The sequence below is a fragment of the Rhinopithecus roxellana genome, chromosome 20, assembly GCF_007565055.1.
Source record: "Rhinopithecus roxellana isolate Shanxi Qingling chromosome 20, ASM756505v1, whole genome shotgun sequence".
Classification (NCBI taxonomy): domain Eukaryota; kingdom Metazoa; phylum Chordata; class Mammalia; order Primates; family Cercopithecidae; genus Rhinopithecus; species Rhinopithecus roxellana.
Window position 1 is genome coordinate 73,618,559 of NC_044568.1, and position 26,374 is coordinate 73,644,932.

General features: G+C 45.4%; 1 protein-coding gene across 1 annotated transcript in view; it reads left to right on the forward strand.

The window, feature by feature from the left end:
• Window positions 1-895: 895 nt before the first annotated feature.
• Window positions 896-26,374, forward strand: part of BMERB1 (bMERB domain containing 1) — a 165,658-nt gene continuing 140,179 nt past the window's right edge. The window contains exon 1 of the mRNA XM_010370945.2: window positions 896-1,183. Coding sequence (XP_010369247.1) covers window positions 1,078-1,183 — 106 coding nt within the window. The 5' untranslated portion in view covers window positions 896-1,077. The remainder of the gene's footprint in view (window positions 1,184-26,374) is intronic.

Genomic DNA, 26,374 nt, shown 5'->3' on the forward strand with positions numbered 1-26,374 from the left:
ACATGAAATGCCTGTTCTTATTCTTTCCCTGTTTCCTACTGGGATATCATTTCATTTTTTTTTTGTTTTTCTTTTTTTGAGATGGAGTTTTCCTCTTTTTGCCCAGGCTGGAGTGCAATGGCACGATCAAGCGATTTTCCTGCCTCAGCCTCCCAAGTAGTTGGAATTACAGGCCTTCACCACCACAAATGGCTAATTTTTGTATTTTCGGTAGAGACAGCGTTTCACCATGTTGGCCAGGCTAATCTCAAACTCCTGGCCCCAAGTGATCCACCCACCTTGGCCTCCCAAAGTGCTGGGATTACAGGCATGAGCCACTGTGCCCAGCCACTGCCATGGATTTTTTTGTTTGTTTTTTTAAGGATAAACCTCTGGGGTTTCTGGAAAGTAAAGCCCCATGCTCCAAACAGCTCTGCTATACCTGTGTCCAAAATATTTTCATATCTCTCTCTCTCTCCCCCAAGTGCATGCAAACACATATGGAACTGACATAGGCATCCACTGTCCCACTTCAAATTATATACACAGATGCACACGACAGAGATTCTCACAGAAACGCAATCAGCCAAGCCCAGAACCCATAGATCTAGGTCCACACTCACGCCCCTGCATACTCCCCAGAAAGACGGATCCATCGCCTACAGATAGAGACAGGCTCACCAATACCACTCAAAACCCGCAGCCCGCTGACAGCTTGCAAGCCGCCCACAGTGCCAGCTCCATGCCAAGCATCACTAGGGGCTCTGGAATAGGCCGGGGCCTTGTTCTCACTTCCTTTGGGTTGGTTTTATTTTAGTTGTTGTGTTTGTTGTTCTTCTTAGAGTTATCACCTGCCCCTCTGTCTCCCTACCCAGCCCCCAGGCCTCCCCACCAAGCCTCCACTGCGCATGTGCCTTGCATCCCTCCCCCTCCTGGGTACCAGTAGGCGCTCCCCGGAGCTGGCGGCGGAAGAGATGGAGCCGCGTCACGGGCGTCCAGCCCCTTAAAACGCTGCTGGCTGGAGCCACCTCCCTCCCTGCAGCCCGCAGCGGGGATGGAGTAAAGGGAGACCCGTAGACCTGGCCCCGGGGATCAGCGATGGAGTTAAAGCAATCTTTGTCCACCCATCTGGAAGCCGAGAAGCCTCTGAGGCGCTATGGGGCGGTGGAGGAGACTGCATGGAAAACGGAAGGACTGGGGAGAAGTGAGTACTGGGGCAGGGGGCCGGGGACAGCTGGGGATCCGCGCGCCTGAGAGGGTGGTCGCGGGAGCGCGAGGAACGCCAGCAGACCCAGGGAAGCGCCCCCGCAGCGGGGCTGGCAGCGGAGGGGGATACGCAGCTCTGCGCGGCGACGCGCTCTCCCCGCGAACAAAAGCGGGGACCCTCCTGACTGAGCCTCACTGGGAGGGTTGGGAGGTGGCCAGACAGCTAAGGCAGGAGCCTGGTCTGGACTTAGGAGTCCCGGATCCGTCAGCTCGCAGCTGGTCCTGGAAAGTCTGGTCTCTCCCAAAGCCCAGGAAGGAGGTTCCTCTCTCCGCCTGGGATGCGCCAGGGCGCTGGAGATGCAGGACCGTCCTGGAAAGCGCCCACGTCCCTGGTGAGGGGGGAGTGTCCGCTGGGTTTCTGCTTGCTTTCCTCCCCACTGCGTGAGGTTTCGGCGTGCACCTGAAATTCCCAGCTTTTCCTCCCCCCGCCTTCCTTGGGTCGGGGTGGAAGGCTTGCGGCGGTGAGAGGATCAGAAGAAGATGAACCATGCACACACCGTTCTCCTTTCTCTCTTGACTCAATTAAAGTCCGCTTGGGTACAACCCTAGAAGGCAGTTTCGAAATAGACCGGCCGTATTTATTTACTGGTTCTCTCTGCGGTGTTTGGATGTCAACATTTCTAAGTAAACGAAGGATTTTTGTTTTTCATTAATAGGATACAATAGTTCAAACTCCTGTCCTCAAAGTGTAGAGGCAGCGTCAGGGGTTCCAGGGTCACTGCAGGTCCCTGCAAACCCAGGGGCTCCCCAGAGCTGCTGCTCTCACATGGCTTGCCCACCAGGCTGGGAAGGAAAGGCCCTCTCGTCCTTCTCACGGACCCTGCAGGTTCCTGCCTCGGCTCTGGGTCACTGCTCCGCGCTCTGCCCCAGCACGGATCTCTGAGCCATGTAGGGCTAAAGTATTGTGAATGTGATCTTCTGTCCTCACCTGGTAGAAAATTGTGTGTGTGCGCTCCCTTTCTCTATACCTGTAATTATGAATTTAGAAAATCTTCCTAGAAGGGCTCAACTGTGTTCTGATTCTGACGGGTTGAAGTTGAAATCACAGTCGAATGTCTTAGAGGTTCATCTGCTAGGATGGATGTCATAGTGCTGCCGCCAACCTCTTTCCTTCTTTTCTTTTTTTTCTCCCTTTTTAACCTTGATCCTTCTTTCTAGTTCATCCTTTCAAGACCCAATGACTTGGTGTTTTGGCATAACATCAGGGCGTCAGGGCTGAGGGTCTGTTTCTTTTTTTAATTTTTAAGTGTACATAGTGAGTGTCCATATTTATGGGGTACATGAGATATTTTGATACAGGCATACAATGTGTAATAATCACATCAGGGTCAATGCGGCGCCCATCACCTCAAGCATTTATCCTTTTTTTGTGTTATAAACAATCCAATTACACTCCTTTTTAAAAAAAAAAGCCCAGGTGTGTGACTAATTTTACTCTTTTAGTTTAGTTTTTGTTGGTTTGTTTGTTTTTTTGAGATGGAGTTTCGCTCTTGTCGCCCAGGCTGGAGAGCAATGGCACAATCTCGGCTCACTGCAACCTCCACCTCCTGGGTTCAAGTGATTCTCCTGCCTCAGCCTACAGAGTAGCTGAGATTACAGGTGCTCGCCCCCATGCCCGGCTAACTTTTGTATTTTTAGTAGAGATGGGGTTTCACCATGTTGGCCAGGGTGGTCTCGAACTCCTGACCTCAGGTGATCTGCCTGCCTTGGCCTCCCAAAGTGCTGGGATTACAGGCATGAGCCACCACAACCGGCCTCTTTTAGTTATTTTTAAATGTACAGTACATTGTTGACTGTAGTCATCCTGTTGTGCCATCAGATACCAGATCTTATTCATTCTGTCTACCTATATTTTTGTACCCGTTAACCATCTCTGTCCCCACCTCCCAATGCCCTCCCCAGCCTCTGGTAATCATCATTCTACTCTGTATCTCCATGAGAGTCTCCATTTCTTACAAGCTCAAAATAATCTCAACAATGGCTGCCTTTTATTGCTAGATGACCATGTACTGAGAACTTTAAATGCATCATTTCATTTAGTCCCCACGACAACGTCCTGCTGTACTAAGACTCCCCTTGCATAGATAAAAAGAACAAAACAAAACTGGGACTTGTTAGGTGGCCTGACAGTTAAGTGGCAGAACCAGGATTTGAACCCACGTCTCTTGGACTGCAGAGCCTGCTTTTAACATAAAGGTTTATTGCTTTTGCTGTTTCAAAAAACTTCCTAAGTCTATTGAGATGGTCGCAGAACATGCTCAGTGGTTTTATAAATATGTGGCAGCCCTGTTAATCTCTGAAGTGCACAGAGGCCTTGAAAAAATGCTGGGTCCATGCAGAATAGAAGCTGTTCACAGGAGTGCTGCTTTAAATCCTCACTCTGTGCCTTGCTGGCTATGTGACTTTAGGAGTATTGCTGAGCCTCACTCTGCCTTCATTTTCTGAAAATAGAGATGATAATAGTACCTACCTTATGGTTTTATTGTGAATACTAAATAAGATGATACATATAGAACTCAAGGTTAAGTGCTCAATACATACTGTTCACTTCCATTCTGTTACTGCACCTTTATAGACAGAATCTGCTTTTACTCTGCAAGGAATTATGTAAATATTGGTCAGTTCTCTAATACTGCTCTTATAGCTTTTTATATTCTTACCATTTTATGAAAAAAAATTTGAAACATGCAGGAAAATTGCAGCAAGCACCCAATTTATAGCAGTTTCAACCCTGAAATTTTTGTACTTCTGAGTCCTATGTTGCACACTGTTAAAAGTCTGGTATAAGGCCACCTATGGTGGCTCACGCCTGTAATCCCAGCACTTTGGGAGGCCAAGGCGGGCGGATCACAAGGTCAGGAGATCGAGACCATCCTGGGTAACACGGTGAAACCCCATCTGTACTAAAAATATAAAAAATTAGCTGGGTGTGGCAGGTTGCACCTGTAGTCCCAGCTGCTGGGGAGGCTGAGGCAGGAGAATGGCGTGAACCTGGGAGGCGGAGCTTGCAGTGAGGCGAGATTGCACCACTGCACTCCAGCCTGGGTGACAGAGTGAGACTCCATCTCAAAAAAAAAAAATCTGGTATAAAGTCCTTCTCACCCTCTGAGTCTTGCTTCCTAGTCAAAGGCAAGAGGAACAGCTCTTGAGCTGCAGTTGTGTGGATCCTCAAATCTGGTTTTTCTTTCTTTTTTTTGAGATGGAGTCTCACTCTGTCCCCCAGGCTGGAGTGCAGTGGCATGATCTCAGCTCACTGCAACCTCCGCCTCCCAGGTTCAAGCGATTCTCCTGCCTCACCTCTGGAGTAGCTAGGACTACAGGCACCTGCCACCACGCTCAGCTAATTTTTGTAGTTTTAGTAGAGAGGGGTTTTCACTGTGTTGGCCAGGCTGATCTGGAACTCCTGACCTCAGCTGATCTGCCCACCTCAGCCTTCCAAAGTGCTAGGATTACACGCGTGAGCCACCATGCCTGGTGAAACTTGAAATTCTTAAAATACGGATCCAGAGTCTAACTTTTGAAACTTGAATCTGGCAAGTTTTATTTTCTAGACTTTTTTTTTTTTTTTTTTTTTTTTTGAGACAAGGTCTTGCTCTGTAGCCCAGGCTGGAGTGCAGTGGCACAATCTTAGCTCACTGCAACATCCACCTGCCGGGTTCAAGCAGTTCTCCTGCCTCAGCCTCCTGAGTAGCTGGGATTACAGGCATGCGCCACCATGCCTAATTTTTGTATTTTTAGTAGAGATGGGGTTTCACCATGTTGGCCAGGCTGGTCTCGAACTCCTGGCCTCAAGTGATCTGCCCTCCTCGGCCTCCCAAAGCGCCGAGATTACAGGTGTGAGCTACCATGCCCAGCCTGTTTTCTAGACTCCTGTTTGCAACCAGAGGGTGTTTGATTAAACCTTTTTTGGAACACTCTTTCAACTCTCAAGGTATGTATGTATCCATTCCATAAAGCCTGGGCCCTCCATTTATTTATTAACGAAGTGTGAAAATGAGTGCTTTTGTTTCTATGGCATAACAATTGCCAAGCCAATGTTGTAACGCATGAAATGCTGGAGAAAAGAAGAGGGCCCTTAGAAAGAAGCCGTGCTCTGTTTAACTTCCACACATTTTTAAATATTTTATGTTAAACACTGAGTAGGTGTAAATTAAACAGAATTGAAGAGGGTAGGGAGGCTGCAGAACTGGTCTTTTTTAGTTAAGGTTGTGTTGACTGCTATTTTAAATTTCAACTATAGTTTTTAGATAAAAGATATGTCATGTACTATAGCAGAGTAGCAAAGAAGGAATGTTTTGAAGTTAGGCTGAATGAGTTCAAACCAGCCTCATTCAGCTGTCACTCGGTAGATTTGTGACCCTGGGAAAATTGCTCAACGTCTCTGTGTGTCAGTTGCCTCATCTGTGAAATGAAGATAATTGTAGTAATGCGCACTTGGGACTCTTGGAAGATCAGATGAGATATGTATATAATGCATTTAGCATAGGGCCTCGGATGCTGAAAGCGCTCAATCAAGGCTGAATGGTTGTCATAGGAGGACAGAAGAGGATGGCCCCCAGCAGTATTTGCAGAGGTTATTCCAAGCTCGCCAGTTACAGCTTTTCATTGCTTCCATTTCTTAGTAAATTCTAGTTAATGATTTTGTACATATTGCCTTCCTCATGGGAACATGTGGGGAAAGGCTTCTGCACCCTTACAAACCATCTAGTATTTTCTCCTTTGAGAAAGATTCAAAGTAATTGCTCCCAACCACCTTCGACAGCGTTTTTCCACCAGCAGGAAGGTTTTTTTCCCCACTCAGTTGGAAAATGTATAGTGACATTTCAGTGTGGTTAGATATATAAAAATACTGCTTTCAACCAAGTGTAATTAATTGAGGGAGACATGCAGACAAGGTGCCTTTTAAAAAAGCGCAGAGCTTTTCAGAAACACAGTTGTCTGCTGCTGTGGCCATTTCTTGACAGATTTGAATGCGTCTTTAAGGATGATCAAGATTTTGGACAGGGGAAGTGGAGGAGATGGGGGCGGGAGAGGGTAATGCCAGGAGAGGTAATAGCATCAACTGGCTGGGTGTGGTGGCTCACGCCTGTAATCCCAGCACTTCAGGAGGTGAACGGATGGCTTGAGGTCAGGAGTTCGAGACCAGCCTGCCCAACACGGTGAAACCCTGTCTGCACTAAAAATACAAAAATTAGCCAGGCGTGATGATGGGCGCCTATAATCCCAGCTACTAGGGAGGGTGAGGTGAGAGAATTACTTGTACTCAGGAGGCAGAGGTTGCAGTGAGCTGAGATTGCACCGCTGCATTCCAGCCTGGGTGACAGAGCAAGACTTCATCTCAAAAAATAAAATAAAATAAAATAAATTTTTTAAAAAATCAACAAGGCATAGTGGTAGAAATAAATGCTCTGTGAGTAGGAGATTGGAATGAAGTAGAAAGCTCAAACTGCAATCTTTCCATAAGCCCAGGGGAGATGACTATTATTTTAAAGTTCAAGGTTGTGTACTGACTAACAAGCAGATTGTTAAACTGGCCAGCGTTTCAGGTTTCATAAACAGTGTGGAGACTGAAATAATGTAGATTGTTGGCAATCTATATAATAGACTCTTGGGGAAGGGTTTGAACTATTTTCTTCTGTTGGGTTACATATGCTCATTTTATTATTTTATTTTGGTTTTGCATTATTTCTTTTTTTCTGATTCTAGAAGTAATACATGTACTTTATAAAAATTTGAATTCATCTGAAATATGAAAATAAAAAGTGAAAAATGACCATCATTTGCTCCCCAAATCCCATTTATTCATTCCATAAATAGGTAGTGAGTGCCTTACAAGTGCCAGGCAGTGTTCTAGGGGCTGCAGGTACAGTCTTGAGATTTCTCAACAAAGTCCCTTCCCACGTAATTCTATTTAGGGGAAGTTAAGACCTAGGTTGAGAGTAAAGGTGTCAAATAATACACAAGCAAACAAGTAAGATGGTTTAGGTCATAATAAGTGTTACATGGGAATTAACGGGGAAGGGATACTTTTCATTTGGTGTTCAGGAAGTGCTTCTCTAAGGAGGTGACATTTTGCTGTATAAATAGCAGGAATGCAGGCAGTAAACGTAAAGGCCTTGGTGGGCTAGAGGAAGAGACAGAAAGCCAGGGTGGCTAGAACCCAGTGAGTCAGGGTGAAGGGCAGGTGAATCAGAAGGGAGCCAGACTAGGTAGGGCCTTTTAGGTCGTGATTAAAAAACAAACAAAAAGTCTCAAATTTATTCTCATTGCAGGAGAAACTGCTGACACATTTGAACCAAGAGACTAACATGAACTGTTATGTTTTTTGTTTTTGAGACAGGGTCTCGCTTGCCACCCAGGATGGAAGGCAGGGGTGAGATCTCGGCTCATTGCAGCTTCGACCTCCTGGGCTCAAGGGATTCTCCCACCTCAGCCTCCTGAGTAGCTGGAACTACAAGTGTGTGTGCCACTAGAGCCCGTTTAAAAAAAAATTAAGATGGAGTCTCATTCTGTTGCCCAGGCTAGAGTGCAATGGTGTGATCTCGGCTTCCTGCAACCTCTGCCTCCTGGGTCCAAGTGATTCTTCTGCCTCCCGAGTAGCTGGGATTTCCTGTGCCCACCGCCATGCCTGGTTAATTTTTGTATTTTTAGTAGAGATGGGGTTTTTCCATATTGGCCAGGTTGGTCTCGAACTCTTGACCTCAAGTGATCCGCCTGCCTCAGCCTCCCAAAATGCTGGGATTACAGCCGTGAGCCATGATGCCCGGCAGCCCTGTTAATTTTTGAATTTTTTGTCGAGATGCGGTTTTACTGTGTTTCCAGGCTGGTCTTAAACTCCTGGGCTCAAAAGCAATCTATCTGTCTCAGCTTCCCAAAGGGCTGAGACTACAGGCAAGAGCCACTGAGCTCAGCCTGGTTTTTGTTTTTAAAAGGTCACGTTTGTTGAGTACTAGATAAGTCCATAGCGGGGCAAGTGATGATCAATGCAAGCAGCATTTGATATAGTCCATGATTCCTTCCTAATCAATTTTATTTTGGAGAAGTGGTGGCAATTTCCTCGAGTGTGAAGGGTGTGACAAGGGCCCCATGGGCTGTCCTCTGGAAGATCAAGCACCGGCTTAAGACTTAGGAGAGGGAGGCCGGGCACAGTGGCTCGCGCCTGTAATCCCAGCACTTCGGGAGGCCCAGGTGGGTGGATAACCTGAGATGAGGAGTTCGAGACCAGCCTGGGCAACATGGTGAAACCCCGCATCTACCAAAAATACAAAAATGAGCAGGGCATGGTGGCGCATGCCTATAATCCTAGCTACTCGGGAGGCTGAGGCAGGAGAATCGCTTGAACCAGGAGGGTGGAGGTTGCAGTGAGCTGAGGTCACGCAATTGCACTCCAGCCTGGGTGATAAAGCAAGACACTGTCTCAAGAAAAAAAAAAAAAAAAAAAAAGGAGACTAGCCTGCCCAACATGGTGAAACCCTGTCTGTACTAAAAATACAAAAATTAGCCAGGCGTGGTAATGGGTGCCTATAATCCCAGCTACTAGGGAGGCTGAGGTGAGAGAATTGCTTGTACTCAGGAAGCAGAGATTGCAGTGAGCCGAGATTGCACCAGAGAGGTGCAGTAGATAGGAGAGGGATCGATTCTGCACTGTCTCGACAGGCAACTAGGTAAATTATTGCAAAACTATGATAGCAGGGATATAAATATTACGAATATGATAGTATCTAGAATGTACTTTGAACAAGCCCAATTATTTACACAGTTGGGTAATGTCTGCTCATAACCTTGTTCATAACATTATATTTTTGTAACAGTTTCCTTCTCATGTGTTAATTGAAGAAAAAAATTAATCATGCCTATTCTTGGACTGATTAGTTATTAAACATATATTAATAATAATATCCATTCAATGAGTTTTAGCTATGAACTTGAGCTCATTAAATTCTCATAACAGCCCTGTGACGTAGGGAGAGTTATTATTCCCATTTTAAACATGGGGAAACCAAGGTTTCAGGGGGTTAAGAAACTTGCTGAAAGGCATAAAGCTAGGTGGCAGGGCTGGAACCCGATTCTAAGCCCTCTCTACCTCTGGATGTTCCTGTCCACTGTCTGCTATTCCTGGTTCAGTGCTGGGTGCTGTAGAGATTAGAGATGGAGTACGACAGAATCCCAGGCTTCACTCTTAAAAGGTTTACAGATTTGGAGAGTGAGAGACACAGCTATAAAGAACACCACAGGCCCGGGTGTGGTCGCTCACACTTGTAATCCCAGCACTTTGGGTGGCCGAGGTGGGTGGATCACTTGAAGTCAGGAGTTCAAGACCGGCCTGAGCAACATGGTAAAACCCCATCTCTACCAAAAATACAGAAATTAGCCAGGCATACTGGCATGCATCTATAATCCCAGCTACTCTGGAGGCTGAGGCAGGAGGATCACTTTTGAACCGGGGAGGCGGAGGTTACAGTGAGCTGAGACTGCACCACTGGACTCCAGCCTGAGCGACAGAGCAAGACCTGAGACCCTGTCTCAAAAAAAAAAAAAAAAAAAAAAAACCCACAGGCCGGGCACAGTGGCTCTCACATGTAATCCCAGCACTTTGGTAGGCCTAGGAGGGGAGGACTACTTGAGCCCCAGAGTTTGAGACCAGCCTAGGCAATGTGGCGAAACTTTGTCGCTACCAAAAATACAAAAAATTAGATGAAGTGGTGGTGCGCTTGTGGGTGACCTTGGGAGGCTGAGGTGAGAGAATCGCTTGAGCCTGGCGGACGCGGAAGCTGCGGTGAGCCAAGATGGTGCCACTGCACTCCAGCCTGGGCGACAGTGAGGTCCTATCTCAAAAAATACACACACACAAACAAAAATCTACTGCAGCTTATAAAGCAGTAGAATGAAACACGTGCTAAAGGAAAAGTACAAGTGTGGACCGGGGGTGGTGGCTCAAGTCTGTAATCCCAGCACTTTGGGAGGCCGAGGCAGGAGAATCACCTAAGATCAGGAGCTTGAGACCAGCCTGGCCAACATGCTGAACCCCTGTGTTTACTAAAAATACAAAACATTAGCCAGATGTGGTGATACACACCTGTGATTCCAGCTACTCGGGAGGCTGAGGCACAAGAATTGCTTGCACCCAGGAGGTAGAGGTTGCAGAGATTGCACCACTGTACTCCAGCCAGGACAGCAGAGCGAGACTCTCTCTAAAAAAAAAAAAAAAAAGTGTGAAATTAGGGAAGGAATTGGCTCTGACTGGGGAGCTGCAGGCCAACAGCAAAGAGGGGTGTTTGCATTGGGCCTGAAGGATAAACAGGGTTCGAAAGGGGAAGAGAGTAGAGAAGGAGATTTCAGGTGAGCTGTCTGCCCTAGGCACAGAGGTGGAGATTCCCAAGGCCAGGGTCCATGCACCAGCCTTTTTTTTTTTTTTCCCCCCTGTTTCTTTCCCCTTGGCTTAATGGATCCTGGGACTGCCTGGTTCACTTAGGCGAATGGGCTTGGGGGTTGGGTGGAAGCCAGCACAGGTAAAGGCCCTCTTTTAGTACTTGACTCACAAGTTCCCCAAAAGATGCTTACCATACAATCCATTCATTTCTTCACTATTCAGTTGTTGTGAGCGCCTCCTGTTCACTCATTTTAGAGGAACAGAGCTGGAAGGGTCCTGACCCCACCCTTAAGAAATTCCCTGTCGTACTGTGGTCCATTTCTCCGTCTGCTGCTTGCTAGCACTGTGCTCTTGGACAATTGGCTAACTTCCCTAAGCCTTAGTTTCCTCATCTGTAAAATGGGTGTAGTGATTTCTTTAATCCCCTGAGAATTAAACAGAATAATGCCAGGAAAGCATGGTGATGAATACATGTCACTAAATGTTACTGATGATAGCAGTATGAAGGCTCAGCTCTGTTTAGCAGACGCTATTTGTTAAGAAATGCCTGCCAGGCTGGGTGGGAGGAGCTGGCCTCATAGTGTGAGTATTTGGTGGCCCTGCCATTAAAGAACAGATGGTTTCTAGTGTATTGGTTATAAATGTGGGCTTTCAAGAGAGCCTTTATTTTGAGGCCTGGCTCTGCCATGTCCTGGCTCTGGACTTCGAATGAATTATTTAACCATCTTTTCCCCCATCACAATCTTTTGCTATCTATATCTGTTCTCAGTGATAACCATGAGGAATTATATAGATCTGAGGAAGTTTCTCCAAGTCAGTTTTTGAGACAGAGTCTTGCTCCATTGCCCATACTGGAGTGCAGTGGCACAATCGCAGTTCTTGCAAGCTCCAACTTTCTGGGACCAAGTAAGTCTCCCACTTTGGCCTCCTAAGTAGCTGGAACTACAGGTGCACACCACCACGCCTGGCTAATTTAAAAAATTTTTTTGTAGAGATGGGGTCTTGGCATGTTGACCAGGCTGGTCTTCAACTCCTGGCCTCAAGCAGTCCTCCTGTCTTGGCCTCACAAAGTGCTGAGATTATAGGCATGAGCCACCACGCCTGGTTATTTCACCTCTTAAGTTTTGGTTTCTGCAACCTGTAGAACAGTGTAGTACAGTGGTTTCTGCAACCACTGTACAACAGTGACAGTAATAGTTTCTACTTAGGATAGCTGAGAATTCCTTGAGACACAGATTGGAAATTCAATACAGAGGCCAGTACATGGTATGTGTTTAGTAAATGTTAATTATTGTATTATTGGCTTTACAGCTATGGCAACAGGCAGATAAAAAGGTAAACTTGATTTAATAAAGGTGTGTGAGTAAGTAGGGGGTTGGGAGCAGGGCAGCTAAATGGAGCAAAGAGGAGGGGCTTAGCCAACCCTGGGGCTTCTGAAAACTTTCCCGAAGAGCTGAGCCTTAATAAGAAAGAGTAGAAGGAAATACATATATAGAATCACCATTAATTGTTAGGAAAAACCAAATTGGAACCTCACTGAGATATCACTATGCAGCCACTGGAAAGGCTAAACCTAAAAGGACTGATCATACTAAGTGCTGGAGAGGATATAGAGCAACTGGCACTCTCATGCCTTGCTGGTGGGAATGTCACATGGGGGGAAATGGCTTGGTCATTTCTTAAATATTTAAGCATACACCAATCATAGGACCCAGATGGTGCACTTCTGGGTATTTACCCAACAGAAATGAGAACATGTGTCTCTACAAATATTTGTACACAAATGTTCATAGCAGCTTTTTTAGGAATAGCCCCAAACTGGAAACAACCCAAATGTGGTATAACCATACAACAGAATGCTTCTCAACAGTAACAAGGAACGGACTAAAGATACACTATGTAAATGGATCACAAAATCATCATGCTGAGTGAAAGAAGTGAGAAAGAAAGAAAGAAAAGAGTGTATACTGTATGAGTCCACTAACATGAAATTATTTTAAAAATGCAAACTATTGTATAGAGACAGAAAGTAAGCAAGACCCTGACTCTACAAAAATAGAAAGAAGTTAGCTGGGCATAGTGGCCCATGCTTGTGATCCCAGCTTCTTGGGAGGCTGAGGCAGAAGAATGGCTTGAGCCCAGGAGTGCAAGACAGGCCTGGGCGACATAGCAAGACCTCGTCTCTACAAAATAAATACATAAATAAAAATTGGTTGAGTGTGATGATATGCACCTGTAGTCCTAGCTTCCCGGGAGCACTGAGGTGGGAGAATCGCTTGAGCCCAGGAGTTTGAGGCTGCAGTGAGCTATGACTGTACCACTGCACTCCAGCCTGGGCAACAAAGTGAGACCCTGTCTCTAAAAAAATAAAAATAAATGATTATAAGAAATAACACACGTGAAGTTCTTCCTATTAGCCACTCTGTGCATGTTTTACGTGCATCCTTCACTCCTTACAAAACATTCTGTGAGATGAGGCATAATATGGCCATTTATTGCTTTATTTACAGAGGAGGAAACTGAGGCTTAGAGAGGTTAAGCAATTAGCCCAGTGTCACTCCACTGATAAGTGGTAGGGCTGAGATTTGAACCCAGCACAGGTTGACTTAATTCTGCTGCCTTCCTAATTTCCCAGGATTAGTTGAAGCTGCCATTGATATAGATGCTTAATGTCAACTAGACATGTCTCTGTGTTTCTTAGAACTGATTCTGTTCTCTGGCTCATTAATTTCCCTTTCCATTACAAACATTCCTCCTGTAAGCCTGAGGACTACATCTCATCACTTCAAAGTGCCTTCAGGGTCAAACTGGAGTGGAAGTTGAAGACACTCACAAAAATGCAGCAGGAAGAGTCTTTCTGTTTTGAAGGCTTGTAGCTTCCCAGAGAAAGACTTTTTTTGAATGCTCAAGAAGGATTTCTAGGTCAATATAGGGGCATATTAATGTAATGTTGGAGAGCAGGAGCTCTGCCTGCATTTGAATTCTGGCTTTACCACTTCATAATAGTTGTGTGATCTTGGGCTGGTTACTTAACCTCTCTGAATTCCAGTTTTCTCATCTATAAAATGGGGATAGTAACAGGATCTGTCTCAAAGGATGTATTGGTCCGTTTTCACATTGCTATAAAGATACTGCCTGAAACTGGGTAATTTGTAAAGAAAAGAGACTTAATTGACTCACAGTTCCACCTGGCTGGGGAGTCAGGAAACGTACAATCATGGCAGAAGGCAAAGGAGAAGCAAGCATCTTCTTGACAAGGTGGCAGGAGAGAGTGACAGAGAAGAAGGAAGCACCAGACACTTATCAAACAACCAAATCTCGTGAGAACTCATTCAGTATCATGAGAACAGCGTGGGGGAAACCGCCCCCATGATCCAATTACCTCCCATCAGGTCCCTCCCTCCACATGTGGGGATTATAATTTGGATTACAATTCAAGATGAGATTTGGGTGGGGACACATCCAAACCATATCAAAGGCTAATTAAGAAGATTGAATGAAATAATATGTGAAAGCCCTTCACAGAGTCTGGTGCTGTCAGTAAATGGTGGCGATCATGTTAATAGAAGAGGATGTGAAGTGGGAATTGACCGAATAGTATCTGAATAGTTGGAGAGAAGGAAAAGAGAGAAGTTAAATTTAAGTGGGTGAACCAGCCTCAGGGAAGAATGGAGGTGACAATGAGCGTGGAGATTTCTGGAGGCATGCATGAGCTTGGCTGCATTGGAGGAGTCGTGAGATAAAAGGGATGGTTGAGCAGGACCACTAGACTTTGGTGGATTAAAAAAGGACTGGCAATATGGTGCCATTGCGGGACAAGGGATGGAGGGAAAGAAGTAACTTTTTTTTTTTTTTTTTTTTTTTGAGACGGAGTCTTGCTGTTGTCACCCAGGCTGGAGTGCAGTGGCATAATCACGGCTCACTTCAACCTCCGCCTCCCGGGTTCAAGCAATTCTCCTGCCTCAGCCTCCTGAGTAACTGGAATTACAGGTACCTGCCACCACGCCCGGCTAATTTTTGTACTTTTAGTAGAGATGGGGTTTCACCCTGTTGGCCTGGCTGTTCTCAAACTCCTGACCTCAGGTGATCCACCTGCCTCGGCCTCCCAACATGCTGGGATTATAGACATGAGCCACCGCACCCGGCCAGAAGTAGCGTTTTAGAAAGGCTTGTCTGGCAATGGTGGCCAACTGGATGCAAAGTCAGGGGCCCTGGGGATAAGAAGGTCTGCTAGGAGGGTTTGGAATTATCCCATCATGAGGCCTGGATGCCCAAATATCCATCACAGGGCTGGAGTCTACAGGAGCAGTGGGTTTGAAAGAAGGGGCTGATCAGAAATCTTGAAGGGAAAAAAACCATAGTAGTTGATTATGTCTCAGAAGGAAAGAAGGTCTTCTAAGTATTCTCAATGTGATAGGCAAGGAAAAACCCTGTCATTAGCCTAAGGTCTTAACCATTTAAAAGTATCAGCATCCAGGCGCGGTGGCTCACGCCTGTGATTGTAGCACTTTGGGAGGCCCATGCAGGGGGATCACTTGAGCTCAGGGGTTTAAGACCAGCCTGGGCAACGTGGCGAAATCCTGTCTACCAAAAATATAAAAATTAGCTGGGCATGGTGGTGCAAGCCTGTAATTCCAGCTACTCAGGAGGCTGAGGCATGAGAATCACTTGAGCCTGGGAGGCAGAGGTTGCAGTGAGCTGACATCGCACCACTGTTCTCAAGCCTGGGTGACAGAGCGAGATTCTGTCTCAAAAAAAAAGGATTTGTTCCCAATGCTGCCGTGAGATTAGCATCCTTGCCCTCTGCTTTCAGGGAAAGATGTGAGATTTTCAGATCAGATACAAAGTAACAGGAATAGGTACCATGAATGGGAACCGACAGCCAAGCGACAGCGTTGTGATGGGTACAGGCTGGGCTAGGTGCGTTACACACCTTAACTCTTTGATTCGCAGATGCCAGCATAGGTGAGGTGCAGCATTTCAGGGTAAGTCACATCTTTCTGAAACAACAGAAACAGAAAACGATAAGGCCCCATTAAATAGACTGGTCCGTTTAGCACTACTCACAACAGCAAAGACATGGAATCAACCTAGGTGCCCATCGACGGTGGAGTGGATAAAGAAAATGTGGTACATACACACCATACCACCAGCCATCAAAAGAACAAAATCATGGCCTTTGCAGCAACATGGATGCAGCTGGAGGCCATTATCCTAAGTGAATTAATGCGTGTTCTCATTTATAAGTGGAAGCTAAACATCGGGTACAGATGGACACAAAGACGGGAACGGCAGCCACTGGGGACTACAAGAGGGAGGAGGGATGGAGGGAAGGGTTGAAACACTACCTATTAGGTACTTTGCTCATCATCTGGCTGATGGTTTCACCCAGACCCCAAATCTCAGCATCATGAAATACACCCTTGTAACAAACCTGCACATGTACCTCCTGAATCTAAAATAAAAGTTGAATTTTTTTTTTTTTTTTTGAGACGGAATCTCGCTCTGTCGCCCAGGCTGGAGTGCAGTGGCGCAATCTCGGCTCACTGCAAGCTCCATTTCCCAGGTTCATGCCATTCTCCTGCCTCAGCCTCCGGAGTAGCTGGGACCACAGGCGCCCACCACCATGCCCATCTAATTTTTTGTATTTTTAGCAGAGACAGGGTTTCACCGTGTTAGCCAGGATGGTCTTGATCTGACCTCGTGATCTGCCTGCCTCGGCCGCCCAAAGTGCTGGAATTACAGGCGTGAGCCACTGTGCTTGGCCTTTTCTTTTCTTATTTTTCTTTTCTTTTTTTTTTTTTAAGAGAGGGAGTCTCGCTCTGTTGCCCAGGCTGGAGTGCAATGGTGTGATCTTGGCTCACTGCAACCTCCACCTCCCAGGTTCAAGTGATTCTCCTGCCTCAGCCTCCTGAGTAGCTGGGACTACAGGCACCCACCACCACACCCGGCTAAGTTTTGTGTTTTTACTAGAGATGCGCTTTCACCATATTAGTCAGACTGGTCTCCAACTCCTGACCTCAGGTGATCCACCCACCTCGGCCTCCCAAAGTGCTGGGATTACAGGCGTGAGCCACCGCACCTGGCCCCTCTCCTGGGATTCTATCCAATGGAAATAAAAACACCTATGTGCAAAAATACTGGCCACAAAGTGGAGGCTCATCAGGAGAAGAATGGTGGAATAAATTATCATTCATCTGCTGTGAAATACTATGCAGCTGTTAAGAATAAGAAACTAGAACAATAATAGTTGTTTTAGAGATACCATTGAAGGAGAAAAATGAGATCCAGGAAAATGTATGTAACAGGATCTCCATTCTCTCTCTTTTTTTTGAGACAGAGTCTCACTCTGTTGCCCAGGCTGGAGTGCAATGGCACAATCTCAGTTCACTGCAACCTCCAACTCCCAGGTTCGAGTAATTCTCCTGCCTCAGCCTCCCAAGTAGCTGGGATTCCAGGTGCGTGCCACCACACCCAACTAATTTTTTGTATTTTTAGTAGAGACGGGGTTTGACCATGTTGGCCAGGTTGGTCTCGAACTCCTGAACTTGTGATCTGCCTGCCTTGACCTCCCAAAGTGTTGGGATTGCAGGCGTAAGCCACCGTGCCCAGCCGGCAGTTGGCTCTTAAAAGTGGCCGTCATTTTGACAAGGAACAAAAGTTTGCATTTTGGTTCCGTTTGGTTCTTCCCACAGTGAGCATATTGGGGTAAGACCGCATCACCCACTCTGTGTTTGAAGTGCTGTCTTAGTGCTGGAGACCCGACAGCCGTCGCTGCAGGATTCATCCATCTTCATCTTGTTTAAATAGACACAGTGAAAGCGTCCCTAGAGCACATCCTGCTGGTTAAAACCAGTGCAAACGACGTCCTGAAGAGTGGCTCAGCTGGGACCCAGGAGGCTGGGCTGGCATCCAGGAGACGAGAGGGCCATTTTCCTAGAGATGGGCTCTGCCTCACACAGGGCTCTGTTATTTCTCATATGCTTATCCAGAGCTGGGACTAGGTAAGCTTTATATGTCATCTCTTCTGAGGGAGTTTTTTTTTTAAATTGAGGTACAATTTACATGATGTAAAATTTACCATTGGCTGGGCACGTTGACTCACGCCTGCAATTCCAGCACTTTGAGAGGTCGAGGCGAGTGGATCACCTGAGGTCAGGAGTTTGAGACCAGCCTGGTCAACATGGCAAAATCCTTTCTCTACTGAAAATACAAAAAATTAGCCGGGCGTGGTGGCAGGCATCTGCAATTCCAGCTACTCGGGAGGCGGAGGTGGGAGAATTGCTTGAACCTGGGAGCTGGAGGCTGCAGTGAGCCAAGATGGTGCCACTGCCCTCCAGCCTGGGTGAGAGAGAGAGACTCTGTCTCAAAAAAAAAAAAAAAAAAAAAGATAAATAAATAAATAAAATAAACCATTAAGGATTTCATAGTGAATGATCTACCATTCAATGTATTGACATTTAGTACATTCACAGTGTTGTATGATTATTATCTCTATCCAGTTCTGAGACATTTCTTCACCCCAAAAGGAAACCCTGTACCCATTAAGCAGTCCCTCCTCATGCTCCCACGACAGAGAAAAATATTTCTCTTCCTCACCCATCACTAGGTTCATGGCTGAGACTCTTATAATAAAAGATAGATTAACAAAAGAGAAGCATAATGAATTCATTTTATGTAAGTTTTACATGACACAGGAGTTTCAGGAGTGCAGACCCAGGCTGGGTATGGTGGCTCATGCCTGTAATCCCAGCACTTTGGGAGGCTGAGGCAGGAGGATTGCTTGAGGCCAGGAGTTTGAGACCAGTCTGGGCAACATAGTGAGATCCCATCTCTACAGAAAAATTTTAAAACGTTAGCTCCGGGTGGTGGTGTGTGCCTGTGGTCCTAGCTACTTCAGAGGCTGAGGCTGGAGGTTCACTTGAGCCTGGGAGGTGGAGGCTGCAGTGAGCTGTGATCATACCACTGCACTCCAGCCATGGTGACAGAGCGAGGCTGGTGACTGCCCCCGCAAAAAGAGAAAGAAAGACCCAGGCGTGGTGGGTCACTCCTGTAATCCCAGCACTTTGGGAGGCTGAGGCGGGCAGATCACTTGTGGCCAGGAGTTCGAGACTAGCCTGGCTAACGTGGCGAAAACTCGTCTCTACTTAAAATACAAATATTAGCCTGGTATGGTGACGAGTGCCTGTAATCCCATCTACTGGGGAGGTTGGGGCACAAGAATCGCTTGAACCTGGGAGATGGAGGTTGCAGTGAGCCAAGATCGTGCTATTGCACTCCAGATTGGGCAACAGAGGGAGACTCCATCTCAAAACAGACAAACAAAAACAAAAACACTGACAATAAAACTGTGTTGGATGTGGTGGAGATAAAGTCAAGAGGAACACCATTGCGAGCTTCCCAAAGCAAAAAGAAATCTCCCCATGCTAAATGGATTTGATTTTCCTTAAGGCATTCCTGCCCAGAAAGATTCCTACTTAGATTCCAAATCGAAGTGAATGAGAAAGTGTCACTTTCACTTATAACAAAGAAAATGCTCCAGGTGGATGACTAGAAATACCCTCCCAACAGCAACCCGCTACTCTGCTACCGAAATGCAGGGGATTTGTGTCACTGCAGAGAGCACTGATGGTAAGGTTTCTCTGAAAGGTGATCTGTTTCTAGGGGCTGGCTGTTTCCTCTTCATTATCACCTCAAAGAGTATACAGAAAATCATGAAAGGGACCAGCAGAGGAAAGAGACCAGCAGGTGACACATGGCATTTCCATTTTTGCAAATTGAAATGAGCACTTCTTGTGGTGCGGCAGGAGAGGAAAAATAATGCGTAGCTCTTCCTTTATTTGTTTCTATTTCAATTTAATTTAATTTAATTTAATTTTATGTTATTTTATTTTTGAGATGGAGTCTCGCTTTGTCACCCAGGCTGGAGTGCAGTGGCGCCATCTCGGCTCACTGCAAGCTCTGCCTCCTGGGTTCACGCCATTCTCCTGCCTCAGCTTCCTGAGTAGCTGGGACTACAGGCGTCCGCCACTACGCCTGGCTAATTTTTTTGTGTTTTTAGTAGAGACGGGGTTTCACCGTGTTAGCTAGGATGGTCTCGATCTCCTGACCTCGTGATCCACCCGCCTCGGCCTCCTAAAGTGCTAGGATTACAGGAGTCAGCCACCGCTCCCGGCCACATAGCTCCTTCTTTAATGGTCTTAGATAAATTTCTTAGTTTACAGGTGTACCACGAAATCAGGTGTTCCAGTGATTCAGGCGTGTCTTATACCCCGTAAGGAAGACAGTGTGTGTGTAGTCCAAGTTTCATTGCTTCAATTACTTCTATAGCACATAGAATAAAAATTGTTCTTGCTGTGGACAGTCTAGTCCTGGGTGATTCCCAACTCTGACTACACATTAGAATCCTCCAAGTAGATTTACATAAACCAGTCCAGGGCCTGGCTTGGCGGCTCATTCCTGTAATCCCAGCACTTTGGGAGGCCGAGGGGGGCAGATCACTTGAGGTCAGGAGTTTGAGACCAGCCTGGCCAACATGGTGAAACCCCATCTCTATTAAAAAAAAAAAAATACAAAATTAGCCAGGCATGTTGGTGCACGCCTGTAGTCCCAGCTACTTGGGAGGCTGAGGCGGGAGAATTGCTTGAACCTGGGAGGCGGAGGTTGCAGTGAGTTGAGATTGCGCCACTGCACTCCAGCCTGGACGACAGAGCGAAACTCCATCTAATATATATATATATATATATATGCACACACTTGGTCCATTCCTCCCCTTTCCTTTATTTTCCTTTAAGATGGAGTCTCGCTCTGTTGCCCAGGCTGGAGTGCAGGGGCACAATCTCTGTTCACTGCAACCTCCACCTCCCGGGCAGCTGGGAATACAGGCATTCATCACCACACCCCGCTAATTTTTGTATTTTTAGTAGAGGCAGGGTTTCACCACATTGGCCAGCCTGGTCTTGAACTCCTGGCCTCAAGTGATCTGCCCGCCAGGGTCTCCCAAAGTGCTGGGATTACAGGCGTGAGCCACCGCATCCAGCCCTCTCCTTTCCTTTAAAATGGATTAAAAATCCTTAGCCCAGCAGGAAGTGCTGAGCAGTAGTGTTACAGAAAGGAGTCCTGATTCAGACCCAAAAGAGGGTTCTTGAACCTCATGCAAGAAAAAACTGGGGCGAATCCACAAACTAGAGTGAACCAAGTTTATTCGAGAAGTAAGCAAAGGAAAGAACGGCCACTCCATAGGCAGGGCAGCTGCATGGGCTGCCTGACTCAGTATACTTATAGTTATTTCTTGATTATATGCTAAATGAGGGGCAAATTATTCATGAGTTTTCTGGGAAAGGGGCAGGCAATTCTGGAACTGAGGGCTCCTTCCTCTTTCAGACCATATAGAGTAACTTCTGAACGTTGCCATGGCATTTGTAAACTGTCTTGGCGCTGATGGGAGTGCGTTTTAGCATTCTAACACATTATAATGAGCATATAATGAGCAGTGAGGGCTACCAGAGGTCACTTTTGTTGCCATTTTGGATTTGATGGGTTTCGACCGACTTCTTTACTGGATCCTGTTTAATCAGCGGGGTCTCTTTGTGACCTGTATTTTGTGATACTAGTCCTGCTGACCTCATATGTCATCCTGTGACTAAGAATGCTTAACCTTCTGGGAACGACATCCAGTAGGTCTCAGCCTCATTTTACCCAGCCCTTGTTCAAGATGGAGTCACTCTGGTTCAAACACCTCTGACAGCAGCAGAAGTAGAACTCCATCCCATTTATCCTATATATTCAAAAGGAGCTAGGTGGCCGGGCGATGTGGCTCGCACCTATAATCCCAGCACTTTGGGAGGCCAAGGCAGGTAGATCACTTAAGGTCCGGTGTTCAAGACCATCCTGGCCAACATGGCGAAACCCCGTCTTTACTAAAAATACAAAAACTAGCCAGGGGAAGGGGCAGGTGCCTGTAATCCCAGCTACTTGGGAGGCTGAGGCAGGAGAATTGCTTGAACCAGGGAGGCAGAGGTTGCAGTGGGCTGAGACAGCCTGGGCGACAGAATGGACTCCATCTCAAAATAAATAAATAAATAAATAAATAAATAAATAAATAAATAAATAAATAAATAAACAAAAAAAATATATATTTTTTTTTTTAAAAAAGGAGCTAGGTAAAATAGCTATCTTCCTAATAAAGGCCTTTCTCTACCAGACCATGATTGCCAACACCTGAAAGCTCTCAGTAAACTAAATAATTGAATCCAAAATTGTACACTTGTCATCACCACTGGAAAAACATTTTAACCCATGTATTCTGTTGCCCTAGGTCAGCCAGGCTTTTTTGAATACAAAGGATACTATTGCTATTATTATTTGCAACTATTATTCAACAATTGTTCATGGGCAGAGAGATGTATAACCTGTATTTGGTGGGCTAGCCTTTCCATTAATTTAGTTCCTTTTCTGAAAAAGACAAGGAAGCACAATAAATTGTATTTAGAAAATATAATTATCCATTAGCTAATGCATTTTTCAAAGAAACAGCCTACTACAGGACACTGTGTCATTTGCAGTAGAAATCCACCCATAGTTCTAAAGGGGCATGGGGCAGGAGTCACAGGCATATTTGAGGAAATTCAGGAAAAAAAATTAGTACCTTCCCATGTTGCTGTTAAAAGACAATTTTCAGAATAAGGTAAAATCCTGACTCTTGAAAAGATATAAAAAATGAACACGTGTTGAAGATTGTATTCTACTCGATCAATAAGGGAACCAGGTAGGTCTTATTAACCAGTTTAAAAGAATCTGAAGAACAGATTGATGTATAAATCAGGAATTTGACATGATTGTGCAGAGGAAAGTAACTTTGATTTTTCCATGAGGGAAAGGCACGTCGATTGGACTTCTGTGAAATAGGACAGAGTTCGACGTGTGTAGGAATTATTTTTGCATTGTTGTCAGTTACTTACTACTTACAGAGTTGTAAAATAGCTCAAAGACAGCAAAAAAGCAAGTTCAGATAACCTGGAGAGGTAACCTTTAGACAATGCACAGTTTTCCATCCAAGCCCACTTTTTTTTTTTTCTAACATTATGCACTCTCCTGAAAGAAAGCAGTAAGAATTCACGTTTTTGTTTTGTTTTGTTTTGTTTTCCTTTTCGTGGAGAATGGGGTCTCGCTGTATTGCCCAGGCAGGTCTCGAACTCCTGGGCTCAAGCTATCCTCCTGCCTCTGCCTCCCTAAGAGCTGGGATTACAGGCGTGAGCCACCCCGCCTGGCGAGAATTCATCTTCTTAATTAACCACAGTTTTCGAGCATAAAGAAAGCTACTTGTTCTTATGAATTACGGTTCAGAAAATGACCCTTTAGAGTATAAAGTGATTTCAAATGAAACCTGGTCCAGTGAACGTCTGTGCTGGAAATGGAATTTACAGGTGTGCTGAAAAAATGGCTGAAAATTTGGTCAATTACGTATCCAGATGTTCGTTCTATCGCTTGATGCCAAATGTCTGATATTTTATTGACTTTTTGAAAGCATCAACCAGATGTTTGACTTGATTCAAACAGAGACAGGGCTGGTTGGAGAGCACTTGCTGGTTATTCAATTGCTGACTGCCCTGTGAACTGAAAATAACCAGTACATATATAGATTTTTAAGATCATTACCACGTCACCCTGTGGCTGATGACTACCAACCTGCCTGGTTAACAGATCTTCCTTTCAAAGAAGAGGCTGTGAACACAGGGAGTGGCACACAGTAGGAATTCAATGTGCATTTGCTAAATTCCACCCAGGTATTTGATTCCAAAGCAACTGAGGTGAATTGCTTCGCTTCCTAGGGAGGTAGATAGACATTTGGGGCAAAGAAGCTAACAAGCTTCTAAAAATGGCCTTGAAAGAGAAATTACTTTGACCCCTGGGGGGATTGGAATCAGGCATCTAGATTTACAATATTCACTCAGCTGCCATTTCTATTATCTAAAAATAAAGCAAAGCAGCTTGGAGTTGGCTAGTGAGTCTAAACCCCTTGGTGTTCGAGTATTTACTAGCTTGGCATACGCTGTTCTGTGTATAAAGATCTGGTGACTCCACGTATCAGAGGCAGGATTTAAAGATAGAAATCCCATGTAGCAATTTGCCTTTTTGCCACATTTATAAAATCAGCCATCTGGGTGCTCATTGTCCAAATAAAATGATTTCTCTCATGACTGTGGGCTTTTTCTCGAAGGCAGCATTTTCTAAACTATGTTTGGAGGCATAGCAGCTGTTAATAGGTTTTCCAGGAAAAACAGGCGAGACTGTGTGGTCAACAAGTTTGGAAATTGCTGGGTGAAATTGAGTGATGTAGGTTTCTTGGTTGTTGGAACCTTTAATAGGCTAATGCATAGCGTGACACTCCCATGAAACCTATATAGGATGTGCCTCCTGCCTTCAGCTCTGTTGACCAGTATTTTAATGACTCTTATTTCAGCCCATGTTCCTCTGGCTCAAAAACTTCCTGTTGCCTCTGATGCGAATCCCAAACTCTTCTACCGTATTATCTTATTTTTACTTTTTTTTAATACAAGGTCTCGCTCTGTTGTCCAGGCCGGAGTGCAATGGTGCAGTCATAGCTCACTGCCGCTTTGAACTCGGTTCAAGCAATCCTCTTGCCTCAGCCTCCTGAGTACCTCTTACAGGTGCACCACCATGCCTGGCTTATTTTTACTTTTTAATTGGAGTAAAGACACTGCCTGGACTTCCCCATCTTCCGTAATCCGCATCTTTCCTCTCTCCCACCCTAACCTTATTTCCTGCATGCTCTAAAATACATCCCTGATCCTGTTAGACTGATCTCCTCTTCTTTGTACACAGTGCCCTCATGTACTCATCTGTAAAATGGGATAATGTGTAGCTACCTTGCAACAGTTAGTGGAGACCATTAAACACGATGATGTATGTAGGGCTTTGATCACAGTGCCCAGCATGTGAGAAGGACCTGATAAATGTTAGCTGCTATTATTATTGGTGCTGTCATTGTCATCATACCCTGCTTTGTACTGTTCTGTCTTCTTTTTTTCTTCCTTTCTGCTTAAACTGGATACTACTTTTTTTTTTTTTTTTCTTTTTGAGACAGTGTATTGCTCTGTCACCTAGGCTGGAGTGCAGTGGTGCAATCACAGGTCACTGCAGCCTTGACTTCCTGAGCTCAAGCATCCTCCCACCTCAGCCTCCCAAGTAGCTGGGACTGCAGGCATGCGCTACCATGCCCAGCTACATTTTTTTTTTTTTTGTATTTTTGATAGAGACGGGGTCTCACCATGTTGGTCTCAAACGGTTGGTCTCAAACGATCCTCCTGCGTCAACCTCCCAAAGTGCTGGGATTACAGCAGTGAGCCACCACACCTGGCCTGGATACTATATTCTCTTTGTGGCAGTTCCATTTGTCTCCATCTTCCCCACTTCCTTATTTGATATGCACAGTTGATTCCATCCACCCTCTTATGTGAAGGGAAATGAAAATCCCCATTCGAATTACTGTTTCTGAGCCCCTTACATGTAGAAATTCAGGAATCCACAAAGATTCCAGCCTTAGCTCCTCTAGAAGCCCTCACGCCTTCCACCTCACCTCTTCTTTTGAAGGATTTCTCCCATTTCTGGCTTTTCTAACACAACCTCTCCCTCCCGTAGAGTCGAATGCTTAGTTGTCCTTGATTTGTTTCGGTTGCTTTGGGACTATTTCACGCATTTGGATTATAAGCTGCTTTAGAACAGGGACCAAGCTTTAACTTTATTTTTGTTTTTTTGAGACAGAGTCTCGCTCTGTCACCCAGGCTGGAGTGCAATGGCGCGATATCGGCTCACTGCAACCTCCACCTTTCAGGTTCAAGGTATTCTCCTGCCTCAGCCTCCTGAGTAGCTGGGATTACAGGCGCCCACCACCGTGCCCAGCTAATTTTTTGTATTTTTAGTAGAGATGGGGTTTCACCATATTGTTGCCCTATTGGCCAGGCTGGTTTCGAACTCCTGACCTCATGTGATTCACCCGCCTCGGCTTCCCAAAGTGCTGGGATTACAGACGTGAACCACTGTGCCCGGCCTACTTTATTTTTAATCTCCATCTAGTATTTAGACCAGAGATGGGCAAATTTTTCTTTTTTGTTGTTTTCTTTACTTTTTTTTTTTTTTTTTTTTTTTTGTAGAGATGGAGTCTCACTATGTTGCCTAGGCTGGTCTTGAACTCCTGGCCTCAAGTGATCTTCCTGCCTTGGCCTCCCAAAGTGCTGGCATTACAGGTGTGTGTCATCACACCCAGCCCTGATAAACTTTTTCTGTAGAAGGCTAGATACTATTTTAGAGTGTGCAGGTCATATGGCCTCTGTTGCAACCACTCAACTGTATCACTGTACTCCAAAGCTATAGCCTAAAGCTGCCATAGACAGGCACCTAAATGAATGGATGTGGCCATGTTTTATTTCAACTTGATTGGTGAGCACTGAAATTTGTATTTTATATAACTTTCCCATGTCATAAAATTTTATTATTCTTTTGATGTTTTCCCACAGCCATTTGAAAATGTAGAGGTTGTCTCCAAAAAAAAAAAAAAAAAAAAAAAAGAAAATGTAGAGGTCATTCTTAGCTCAAGGGCCATACAGCAACTGGCATTGGTCTGGGTTTGGTCTGAAGGCTCTTGGATCCCTAGCCTAGACAAATGACAGACATGTAAAAGTTAGTCACATCACAGCTGGCTTTTAAAAACAAAACAAAACAAAACAGAATGTTGCTGTA